Source organism: Hypanus sabinus, chromosome X2, assembly GCF_030144855.1.
Source record: "Hypanus sabinus isolate sHypSab1 chromosome X2, sHypSab1.hap1, whole genome shotgun sequence".
Taxonomy (NCBI): domain Eukaryota; kingdom Metazoa; phylum Chordata; class Chondrichthyes; order Myliobatiformes; family Dasyatidae; genus Hypanus; species Hypanus sabinus.
Window position 1 is genome coordinate 310,900 of NC_082739.1, and position 13,484 is coordinate 324,383.

A 13,484-nucleotide genomic window follows, 5' to 3' on the forward strand; every position below is an offset into this window, starting at 1 on the left:
CATGGAAGCAGAAGGAAGGCTATTTTGCCTATCGAGTCTTCTCCTGCTGGACTCCATAAGTAATACAACATTGGAAAAGAATCAGAAAATCACTGTCAACCTAAATGCAGAAATTTCTCTGCAAGTTGCAACTTTCTTAAAAATTTTGTCAACCATTTCCACAGCATACATGCACATTAATGAATTCTGCAAACAGGAATGTGAAGCTACTAACATTTTTTCAAGATTATCTCAGAAGTAATTCCAAGACTGCACACTTCAGACACCCCAGCTGACCAATGTTGCAGTTGTAATCTAACCATACTATCCTCAGTCTTCTGAGAAACCTGTTCATATGTTCACAGAAAATAATTGTGTTCTGCAGTTATGTACTGGTATCAGGTAGAAAGCTAGCCTCAACAAAAATTGCAAGCAGGAAAAACACCTGAAGCTGTTTCTCCTTAACTACAAGCCAAAGGCCAAAATTTTATTGGGGTAACAAGACAAGAGGACCCAAGTGTTCTTGTCTTATTACCACAATAGACAAGTTTTACCACTCTGCTTTATAAATCAAGATTTTTCACATACACACCTCTGACTGGAGCTCCATCCATTATTTCATACTTTGCTATTGTGTCATTTTCATGAAACACATTTGGTCCAGTTCCTGTGGTTTCCCTTTTTATGATGTCAATCTCCATATGCTTGATTTTGATGCGAACCAGTAAGAAATATATTTTTCCAACTATTACATCCTTCAAGTGGTACCTGGAATTACAAGGGACAAAAATTGAACACATATGCCTCTGCTTTTGTGCAACTCTTTAAAGTATTGCATTTTCATTGCTGCTTTAAAAATTCTTACTTTACATTTGAATGTAAAAGATGAAGGAATGTATCATTATTCTATAAATCAATACATCAAATACAAGGGCACAAAGTGCTGCAGGAATTCTACAGTATAAAGTTGAGTGGCGTTAGTTTCCTTAGTTGTCAGAATACACTGATTTTTCTTTTTTATACCCACTAAATTTGCACATCCATAAAACAAATATCCTTAGTACTGTCAAATTTCATTACATTAGCTTTCATATAAATCCACATTTACCAAAAAAGAAATCAAACTTCACAGTTACACCTTTAAATGAGTACTGGATGGTGCAATAAACTAAATATTAGCTCGTCGCTTTTGGTATCAGGATAATGTTCAAACTTAGTATTTAATAGTTTACTAAGCTGTTTCAGATTCAGAAGTGGGCCTGAAGTCACATGGAAAAATAAGTGTAGCAGATTTCCCCTTCTGCAGGCCTTCAGTGAAACAGAAGGAATAATAAAATGATAATCCAGTGGTTCTGCAATCATTATAAAGTTTGCTTCCAAGTCCCAGATAACTAACTTGAATTTACCTTAAATTCTACAGCTACCATAGTGGCATCGGAACTCTAGTCTCAAGATTGTTCATCCAGGTCTCTGGATTACTATTTTAGTGATGTAACTATTGCAACATCACTTTTCCTCTTCAAGTACTTCAATATAATCTACACCATTTTATTCTGGTGTCACCAATCATTTCAGGCATTGTCTGCTATTTCACACGTGAAATTAACAAAACAAACAACACTACACAACGTGGAAATCAATCCACACTTCAGGTGTGCATTGGTATTGGTACATGCATATATTAAAACACTTGCTTCTCAGAAAAAACTTAATTAGATACAAAAGCATAAATCTTAGTCATACTGTGAATCAATTATCATAACAAACTTCAAAGAAAAGGACTACAGGTGTAGTCACATTCATAACCAGGCTGGGAGTTTGAGAGTTACAGCTTTATACCAACAAAATTACACTCAAAAGTAGTCATCAGTTTCTTCAAATATACAGCATGAAATTCACCACTTTCTATCAGCAGGATACATTTCACACTTTTAGGAAAAGTTAGATACACGATGGACACTTAACATTTCCCTACAAGTTCCACATATAAAGGTAGTGCCATTAGCACTGCCGTTCTCTTTCTTCTTCCCAAGGTAAATGTGGATCATATTCAGTTTCTGCTGTCCTTGTTCTGACAGTAGCCCACAATACTGTTAGGCATGGAATTACAGGACTTTGAAACAATGGTAATGATGGAATAGTGGTGTCCAAGTAAGCATTAGGATGGTGTGTAACTTAAAATTTGTGACATTCTCATCGTCTTGTTGGTCTTTGATTCTTGGTGACAAACTATGGGGGGAACATAGGCAAACAGTTAAAATTGACTGTAGATAATGAAATTACAGTATGCCAATGATAGATGGGGTATGAAGTCCAATAACTGTGTTCGTTCAGAGTTAGCTTGGTCCTAATGGTGTTGAGCTAATGACTGCTGTAGTTTCTTTCAGGTAAATAGTATGACTTTTTTTTTGCATCACTGCAGATTGTTAATGACCCATAAGATAATGACCCAATAATTATCAAGCTCCACTCCTTGGTCTAGCATGAGTAGTCATACTATCACTTTGATTAGTCATGGTTTAATCAAAGATTGTACTGGAATATTAATGATGGGGAACTTTCAAAGATGGTAACATTGAAGAACATGATAGTCATGCAAGAGATTCTGCAGATGCTACAAATCCAGAGCAACATACATAAAATTCTGGAGAAACTCAGGTCAGGCAGCATCTATGGAAAGGAACAAACCTTTGACATTTCGAGCCCCCTTCCTTTCCAGTCCTAATGAAGGGTCTCAGCCAGAAACATCAACTGTTTATTTTCCCCATAGATGCTGCCTGACCTGCTGAGTTCCTCCAGCATTTTGTACGTCTAACTCTGGTCATCACCTGACACTTGCATTATACCCCTTGGTCTGGGCCTTGCATTCATTGAGGTACTTTTGTCATGTTGCAATGTAGGCAATGCAACAGCCGGTTTGCATACAGCAAGAACAATATAGACCATCTGACCAAAGTCAGATTTGAAGGAAAAACCTTGTCCTTTCCTTCAATTATTACATAGGATCATTTACAACTATCAGAGTTGGCTACTTAGGAGGAAAAAATGTCCAAGCCTCCTTAAGTTCTGCTAGGAACGTAAAGCATTATTTTGTTAAGTGGAGGCAGATTCAAACGTTGTATTGAAACAGGAGCTGAAAGGCACAGTGGTGCAACAGGTAGTGCTGCTCTTTCACTGCTCCTCTATCCCCATTCAATCCTCATTTCCAATAATGGCAGGTTTGCAGAATCTGAGACACTGCAGACTTCTTCCCAGATGCTCTAGTTTTCTCTCACATTCCCAAGATGAGTTGGTTGGCAGATTAATTGGTTACTGTAAATGAGTCCAATTATGAGGAGAATCAGGCGGAGATGCTGGACACACAAAATAGTTGCAGAAAAATAAGTGGGAGAGTGAGAATTGAATGGTCTGAGCTTTGATGCAACTGATCAAATGGTCTCCATGTCATAAAATACGAAAGCCTCAGCAGCAATAAGGAGAACTCAAGAGTAACACGGTTGGATTCTCTTGCACAGACCTGATATGGATTTAATAGGTTGAATCATCTCTTTTCTTGGTGTGATCATTCTGCGAGGAGGAAAGTGAGCTTCTGAATGAGGCAAGAATGCTGAGCCATGGCTGATACAACCAATGAGAAGATTACTTATACAATTTAAACATGAGAAGTATCCATTAATCAAGTTAGTCTTGTTCCATAGTCATTCACTCATAATATTAACGTTAGGGTTACATGCAGCTTTTACTGCTTTTCCCAATTTGTTACATTTAACACGATTTCACTATACATACTTTGACTTGTTGTATTCAAATTCAATGTGTAGGCAGTCTTCAATTCCAACTTCCATTTTGATAGATGAATTCATCTCAGGGTAGGTACTCAGAGTGTGAACAATGACATCCATTTCCTTTGTAATATCATTTAACCTGCGACTGACGGTTGCTCTCAGAAAATACCTGAATGGTGGAGAGTTGCAAGAAAGATAATGAGCTTTTCATGGAAATCCAGTGCAAGAGATCTTCAACCCACTGCATTCATGCCAGCCAATAACAGCCATTTAAATTAATTCCACTTCTCAGTGGGTAAAATAAACTTCCATCTCAATCAACCTTTAAAGGGAGCTAGTTCCAAACTCTCCACCAATGAAAAGATATATTCCCCCTTGAACACCACTCCAACCCTTCCACAATTTATATCAAATCTCTGCCCTGTCATTATTCAACATTCTGCTAAGGAACTCATGAACAGGAAGCTTCAATCTAAGCTCCTTTCAGCCTCCTTTGTTCCAAAGAAAAACCTACTCATTCTTTGCTCATACTAAAACTGCCCAATCTTGGAACTAATATTTCAACTCCTGGGTAATCTTGTAGTTTCCCGTACTGAGGCTTAACCAGAGTTCAAGTTCTAGCAGCATCAAATGAACAAATAGCATAATATCCCAAGTGCAACACAAACTATTCATCAATCCCAAGACACTCCGAAATCTTCACCATGCACGAAAAATGTTCTTCTGTTACTCTATACTTTACAGTATCTTACCATTTATTGTCTATGACATTGCCTTGTTTGACCTCCACAAATGCATTACATCAATATTCCTTGGACTGGATTCCATTTGCGACTTTGCCCACTGGGCTAAACTACCTTCAGATGTCATCTTCCAAATTAAGACTTCCTTCCCATCAATTACTGCCAACCACCATTTCAAAGTCTGCTATTTTTTTCCCTTTTCTTTTGGTTTCTAATAGCATTAACAGCAACAGGGAAAATCTGTTTATTGCCCTAAAGTAGTGATGGTGAATGAGCTTCTTCCAGCTCAGATAGAAATTGGAGCTTAAGTGTTCTATGTAGAACAGTACTGTATAGATAATAAAAGATTTACATTTAAATAGTATTAATTGTTACAGTTACCAAAATCCTGTCGACAAATAAAGTGCATGTCCAAGTTTGACAATTCAGGTAATGGAAATTCACCCTTATAGAATTCACAAACCACTACCAAAAATTTGAGATACGGGATAAAAATGTGCTCGCATGGAACTTGTGAGAGAAAAAAATCTAAATAAACACAATGTGAATGAAACAAATTCTGTCAAAGCTTCAAATCATAGAAAATCAGTTTCTGAGGAACACCATCACTCTAACATAAAGGTGCACTATAATAACTATTGTATTATTGCAAATCTGGTTCAAAAATAAGGAATAAAACAAGTTATCAAAGTGTCCATGAAGTTGAGGACAACACACAGAAATTCAATTTCTCAGTCAGTATTTGGGTTGGCAGACAGTTACTAAGTGGAAAACAGTATTGTGTCCTCAACTGTTCGTAACCTGAATAAGAGTCTACACTACAGCACAGAAAGAGGCTCTTCTGCATATCTAGTCCCTATCAAACTATTATTCTACCTAGTCCCATCAAACTGTACCTGCACCATACCCTCCTCCCATCCATGTACTTAACCAAATTTCTCTTAAATGTTGAAATTGCTCTCTGCCATTCAGTTTCTAAATGGACATAGAAGCCATGAACACTACCTCACTACTTTTTTGTTTTATTGCACTACTTTAACTTAATCTATAGACAAATCTAATAGACAAATACTTAATGTAATTTAGTCTTTCATTTCTCTACACTTATAATGCATTTCATTGTACTGCTGTTATAAAGTTAACAAATTTCACGACATATGCCAGTGATATTAAACCTTATTCTGATTCTGAAGTCGAACCCCCATTCACCACTTTGCTGACAGCTTGTTCCACATTTACCAAGTGAAGAAGTTCCTCCTTCACCGTTAACCCATGACCTTTCAATTGAAAAGCTTGAATTTACTCCATCTATACCACTCAATTTTCTATCAAATCTTCCCTCATTTTCCTAGACTCCAGGGAATAAAGTTTATGGACAAATTAAGCAATTGGCAAGATAGTGGCTGATGGAATAAATTGTAGAAAAGGTTACACACTTCAATAAAAATAACAGAACTCATTTTTACATGGTGAAATAAGAGTAAACATTTGTGAGCAGGTGAATCCAAATATGCTGGCTCAGGAGAGAAAGTAAGCTCCCGAGTACAATAAAGCCACCAGAAAGACAATTTTTTAAAGCTTTTATTGCAGGGGAATATAAAGCAAATACATTGGATTCCAGTTAATTGGGGAAGCTGCTGATTTGAGACAACTTTAAAAGAACAAAATCGATATGTCCATTCATGGTCTGCTCCACTGTGGTGGAACATTCCATTTGGGTAGCCTCCGACCTGATGGCACGAACATGGATTTCTCAAACTTCTGTTAACTTCCCTCACCATTTCCCATCCCCTCATCCCCTTGCCCTTGCCTCCCTCTGGTGCTCCTCCTCCTCTTTTTCTTTCTTCCATGACCTTCTGCCTCTTTCACCAAACAACTTCCCAGCACTTTACTTCATCTCTCCCCCTCCAGGTTTCACCTATCATCTGGTGATTCTCTCTCCCCTCCCCCCACCTTTTATTTCTCCAGTCCTGCCAAGGGATCTCAGTCCAAAACGTCGACTATACTTTTTTCCATAGATGCTGACTGGCCTGTTGAGTTCCTCCAGCATTTTGTGTGCGTTGCTCAGATGTCCAGCATCGGCAGGTTTTCTGGATTCCCTTTCTTTTATTTCTTTTTCCAATAGTTTTATTACATTTCATATACACAAATACAGAATTCATTAGGATACTTATTATAAATCAAAATAAGATAACACAAAATGCACTATATATAAATCACACCGATACAATCACAGTATCCCATATTCATGATCAATCAAATAAAATAAATTGAATGATGAAATACAATAGTATGGTTAATTATATTATCAAAAAAATCTACACCACCTACCAAGACAAAGCTGGTTGGTTAAAAAAGAGGGAAAAAGCATACTTTACCATATAGTGTTTTATAATAATAGCCCAGATCTATATTTTAATAACAATTCAAAGATTTTTAAAATAGTTCAGAAAGGATCCCCATAACGTTTGAAAATCTTGGTTAGAATCAGAAATCAAACAACGAATCTTCTCTAGATTTAAACATGACATAACATGACATAGCCATTGAGCATGTGGTGGGGGGGGGGGGGGTGCAACCTCTTGCCATTTAAGCAAGATCGTCCTCCTAGCCACAAGAGAAATAAAAGCCAGTACCCACGAATGAGAAGGCTCCAAAATTATAACTCTTTCCTCAATAATACCAAATAAAGCAGTCAAAGGATTGGGCTTAAAACTAACTTTAAGTACAGAAAAAGTTTGGAATACATCTTTCCAATATTTTTCAAGGCTCGAACATGACCAAAACACTTGAATTAATGAAGACTCTCCATTATTACATCTGTCACAACAAGGAGATATATCTGCAATATAACGAGAGAGCTGATCTTTAGACACGCAAGCCCTATGTACTACTTTAAATTGTAGGAGGGAATGACGAGCACATAATAATGAAGAATTAACCATTTTGAAAATGACCCTTCAGGCCTCATCAGATAATGAAGTCTGTAAATCCTTTTCCCAATTTTTTTAATTTTACCTAAAGGAGCCATTCTCAATTCCAATAACAGACCATAAATATAAGATATTGAGCCATTTTCAAACAGTTTCAAATTAAAAATTACATCCATTATGCTCTCATCCAGGCTAGTAGGAAATATATGTAGTTTAGATCTTTAAAAATCTCTAATCTGTAGATATCGAAAAAAGTGGGTATTTGATAGGTTATATTTCACTGAGAGCTGCTCAAAAGAAGAGATTCCCTCCAACAAACAGATCCTGAAATCATTTATTGCCTAATCTATCCCATTCTCTAAAAAATAACACAGATCAGTCGTAGATGGTTTAAAAAAATTAGAAAAAAATAGGACTGGAAAGAGAAAATCTCAATAATATCAAAATGCTTTCTAAACTGTAGCCAGATCCTCAAAGTGTGTTTAACCACCAAACTGTCAGTTAATTTATTTACAGATAAAGGAAGAGAGGATACAGGAAGAGAATAGAAAATTTCGTAACAGAATTGGCTTCCAAAAAGACCCATATTGGACAATCCTCACGATTAATATCATATAACTGATGCACCATCAATAACTCACTGAGACGTAAGGCGAGGTATCGGCTTTTATTGACTGGAAGAAGGAACAAACAGTGAGTGACCTCCATACTACATCCTGGAGACAGAGGCCGGGCTCAGGCCTTGATCGCCTTTATACAGGGGTCTGTGGGAGGAGCCACAGGAGCAGTCAGCAGGGGGCGTGTCCAGACAGGTATATGTAGTTCACCACAATAACCAGAATGTAAGATTTCGTATGTTAATTGCCCAATAATATAACCTAAAATTGGGTAAAGCAAGGCCACCATTCTTTTTGCTTTTTTGAAGGTGGGCTTTATTTAATCGGGGTTTTCTATTCTTCCGTATACAGGAAGAAAGAATAGAATCTAAAGAATTGAAAAAAGACTTGGGAATAAAAACAGGTACGGCTTGAGAAAGGTACAGTCGGTCCTCCTTATATGCGGGGGATTGGTTCCGGGGCCCCCTGTGGATACCAAAAAATGCAGATGCTCAAGTCCCTTATTTGGCCTGACCAGTGGGGTGGTCTTTAGGACCCAGTGGAACCCTGGATCTTATTTAACCTGTCTCAGTGCGGTGGACTTTAGGAGCAGGCGCAGCTCTGAATCCACAGTGTTTCCGTTCACGAAAATAATCACGATCATGATTGAAAATAAAGTGGAAGTAATAAAGCGATCAAAAAGAGGTGAAACACCATCGGTCATTAGAAAAGCTTTAGGCTACAGTCGGTCAACGATCGGAACAATTTTAATGGAGTATGTGAAAAGCTACAATTATTACTAAGCAATGCAGTGAATTATTGAAATACGTACGTTTCTTAAATGTTTTATTTGCATAGAAAGGTAAAATGTATACTATATACTAAGACAAACATTTAACTAACTGACGCTAAATAATACCGGATGTACCTGTTCCAACTTCAAATCCGACTTAAAGACAGACTCAGGAACGGAACTTGTTCACAACCCAGGGACTGCCTGTACTCTTAAATCATCTCTAGATTATTTATAGTACCTAATACAATGTAAATGTATGTAAATAATTGTTATACTGTATTGTTTAGGAAATAATGACAAGAAAAAAGTCTGTACATACTCAAATAACGAGAGCTGGAGAGAGAACTTCTGGGTTTTCCCGATCTGCGGTTGGTTGAATCCGCGCATGCGGAACCCGCGGATAAGGAGGGCCGACTGTGTATAAATTTAGGTAAAATATTTATTTTAATAGAATTAATTCGACCAATCAGTGATAAAGAGAGAGGTGACCAATTAGAAAGTGTCTTTTTCACATAACTCATTAAGGTTAAAATATTTTCTTTGAATAGATGTTTGTAGTTCTTAGTGATTGTTACGCCCAAATACATAAATTGTTTTCTTACAATTTTAAAAGGAAGGTTAATATTGGTTAGTATCAAATTATTTAAAGGAAACAATTCATTCTTATGTAAATTCAATTTATATCCTGAAAATTGACTAAAATTAGTCAATAAAATAAACAGAGGGTAAAGAAGTTGTAACATTAGATATGAAAAGCAATAGGTCATCAGCATAAAGCGAGACTTTATGAATAGTACCTTTCCTTAAGATACCTGTCATTCGAGAGTCATTAGACTCTCGAAAGGCAATTGCTAAAGGTTCTAATACCAAATCAAAAAGCAAAGGACTCAATGGACATTCTTGTCTGGTTCCACTTTGGAGTTTAATTGGTTTAGAAATCTGAAAATTAGTAAGGACCCGAGCAGAGGGAGATATAGTAATTTAATCCAATGAATAAAATTGGGCCCAAAATTAATTTTTTTTAAGGTTTTAAATAGGTAATTCCATTCAACTCGATCAAAGGCCTTCTCCGCATCCAGAGAAATCACACATTCCAATATTTCCTTGGATGGAGAATGCATAACATTTAACAATTGCCATATATTAAAATGGGAATATCAATTTTTAATAAATCCAGTCTGATCACAGGATATTATAGAAGGTACAATATTTTCGAGTCTACGGATCAAAACTTTAGATAGGATCTTAGCATCAACATTGAGTAAAGAGATTGATTTATTTGAAGAGCATTCAGTGGGATTTTTATTCTTTTTAAGAATAAGCAAAATGGAAGCTTCATAAAAAGACTGCGGCAACATACCCACCTTGAAGGACTCAGTAAGGGTAGAACATAAATAAGGTACTGTGGCGTATAGCCTCAGTGATTTCCTCCTGAGAAATAGGTTGATCCAACTGCTTTCGATTATCAACCGAAAGTCCAGGAATATTTAATTATCTAAAAAATTGTTCACTGCAGTATTATCTTTAATAAAATCAGAACTATACAATTTAGAATAAAATTCTCTAAAAGTGTCATTTATTTCAAGATGGTCAGTTGTCATATCACCATTAGTTTTGCAAATTTCTTTAATTTGCCGTTTAGCTATAAAGGTCTTCAATTGATTAGCCAATAGTTTACCAGTTTTTTCTCTCCATGTATATAGAATTGGCTTCTACCTTTTAAAAGTTGGTTTTCAATTGGATATGTTATAAGAAGATCATATTTAGTTTTAATTTCAATACATTTTTTGAATAGTTCAGGGTCTGGTACCAAAGCATATTTCTGGTCTAATTGTTTTAATTGATGAACTAAATCAGTACTCTCTTTATTAGCATTTTTCTTAATATATACAGTATAGGAGATAATGTGTCCTCTGATGTATTCCTTAAAAGACTTATTATAAGACTGGAAGTCTCTTCCAACGCATTTTCTTCAAAAAAAAGAGTAATTTGATTCTTCAGAAATTTTAGAAAGTCCTTATCAGATAACAAAGTTAAATTAAAACGCCAGGATCTGTTCATATGAGTGAAACCAGGAAGAGTTAAAGATAAAAATACAGGAGAGTGGTCGGACACAGCTATTTCTTTATATTCAATGGATCAAACTAATGAATCTGACTATCAATAATAAAAAAAAAATCAATCCTAGTATAGGAATGATGGACATGAGGGAAGATCGAATACTTCCTTTCTGCTGGGTGAAGAAAACACCAGATATCAACAATATCACATTTCATTAAAAAGGATTGAATAAATAAAGCTGATTTATTAGGTGTGGCTAATTTAAGAGAACGATCTAATACTGGGTCTGGACAACAATTAAAATCTCACCCCATCACTAAAGAAAAAAAACTCAAATCTGGCAAGAATGAAAAGAAACACTCAAAAAATCCTGGGTCATCCACATTGGGAGCGTACGCATTAGCAAATACAATTAATTTATTATCTGGTCTCCCTGACACTATGACAAATCGCCCATTAGGGTCAGAGACAACTTTATGTTGAACAAAGGAAATTGTATTATCTATAAAGATCGAGACACCTCGAGATTTTGCTCTGAATGAGGAATGAAATTGTAGATCCCTCCACTGATTAAAAAGGCATGCATTATCACAACTACGTACATGTGTTTCTTGTAGAAAAATAATGGGGGCCCTTAACTTTTTAAGATGAAGTCACACTCAGGTTGGAGGAGCAACACCTTATATACCAGCTGGGTAGCCTCCAACCTGATGGCATGAACATTGACTTCTCTAACTTCCGTTAATGCCCCTCCTCCCCTTCTTACCCCATCGCTGATATATTTAGTTTTTCCCCCCCTCCCTTTTTTTCTTTCTCTCTGCCCATCACTCTGCCTGTTCCCCATCTCCCTCTGGTGCTCCCCTCCCCCTTTCTTTCTCCCTAGGCCTCCTGTCCCATTATCCTTTCCCTTCTCTAGCTCTGTATCCCTTTTGCCAATCACCTTTCTGGCTCTCAGCTTCACCCCACCCCCTCCGGTCGTCTCCTATCATTTTGCATTTTCCCCTCCCCCTCCTACTTTCAAATCTCTTACTATCTTTCCTTTCAATTAGTCCTGACGAAGGATCTCGGCCCGAAACGTCGACAGTGCTTCTCCCTATAGATGCTGCCTGGCCTGCTGCATTCCACCAGCATTTTGTGTGTTGCTTGAATTTTCAGCATCTGCAGATTTCCTCGTGTTTGTCCAGTATCAAAGTTTCTTTATTCTCTTTAATTCGCTTTTCATGTTCGATTAAAGTTTGTTGAATAGCATCCAACTTGACATTAAGAAGTTGAAATTCATCAGAGCGTTCTGTTCTTTGCTTTTTAAGGAAATCTCCAATTGATTCCAAAGTAGTTGGAGAGTCATCTTTTTCTTTTGCAGAGGCTTTCGTCTTTCTCAAAGACATATTAGAGCAATATTAAGATTTATAATAAGATTTCAAAAAACTGGTAGGGAATAAAGAGAGGTCAGGTAGGAGCAAATTTAAAAAGATGTTACCCCATTGGCTGCCATCAGGGCTCTCCATTCCCTTTATTTATTTAGGACACTATGCTGCTTAATTGGGACAGGAGACTGTTGCTGAATGGTTTTTAAAACAGCATCAGTTGCATGTGCTTGAGTTATGGCATCCATTTGGGTCACAGGCTGCCAATTCAAAAGTAGTGATTTTTGGTAATTGTTTTTTATATTTTCACTGGCCAAGATGAAGGAAGTCAATGAGGGCAATCCGTTATCTACACCAAATGTCTGTGCTGGTTTTAATTATTTGCGATCAAAAGAACACTGCAGCATACACTGAATGAATTCCTCCATCGATAATTATTAGAAACTAGTAAGAGTTCTACAGTAGTATTGGTAATATTCTAATTTATTCTGCATTTTATTTAAATACATAGTTTGTTACTCAGTTAAATTGCAGTGTGTCTCTTTTATACCCTTTAACTATTTCCATGAAGCTTCAGCTAATTGGACCTGCTGTTTAATTGGCCCAAAATCTACTTGCCCATGTGTCCCAATTGACTGGAATCCATTGTAATGCCAAATTGAATAGGCTTTTTTGGCATGCTGTATGTAATACAAGTTACAAAAGCCTCAGCTGCATGGGATCAGGTGATAACCTGAAGAATTATTGAAAGGCTCTGTATAAACTTGGGCGTTTACAGTCAAGCGATATTATCTCATCAACACATTCTGAGCTAGATTAACAGTAGTTGATGAGAGTACAATTTCCTTGAATTGGATAACCAAAGGCCCGGGGTTGAAGTCTCAACACAGGTTTTAAAAAAATCAAGAACTAACAATGCTGGAAAACAAATTTAAACAGAAAATGCTAGAAACCCTCAACACAGCAGGTGATATTTGTGGACAGAGAAATAATTAACAATTCAGGCAGAAAGCCAAAGAAATTTAAATTTCAGAGGATGTGGAAAGAAGGACAGAACCTCTCATGTGAATCATACACACGAGAAGTTCTGCAGATGCTAGAAATCCAGAGCAACGCACACTAAGTGCTGGAGGATCTCAGTACATTAACAGCATCTATGGAAATCAATAAACAGTCAGGTTGAGACCCTTCTCCAGACCTGGAAAAAGGGGGAAGACACCAGAATAA

General features: G+C 36.8%; 1 protein-coding gene across 1 annotated transcript in view; it reads right to left on the reverse strand.

The window, feature by feature from the left end:
- Nucleotides 1-13,484, reverse strand: part of LOC132385064 (vacuolar protein sorting-associated protein 26B-like) — an 84,766-nt gene that overhangs the window by 37,760 nt on the left and 33,522 nt on the right. The window contains exons 3-4 of the mRNA XM_059956761.1: nt 3,769-3,933; nt 572-747 (exon numbers count right to left, since the gene is read on the reverse strand). Coding sequence (XP_059812744.1) covers nt 572-747; nt 3,769-3,933 — 341 coding nt within the window. The remainder of the gene's footprint in view (nt 1-571; nt 748-3,768; nt 3,934-13,484) is intronic.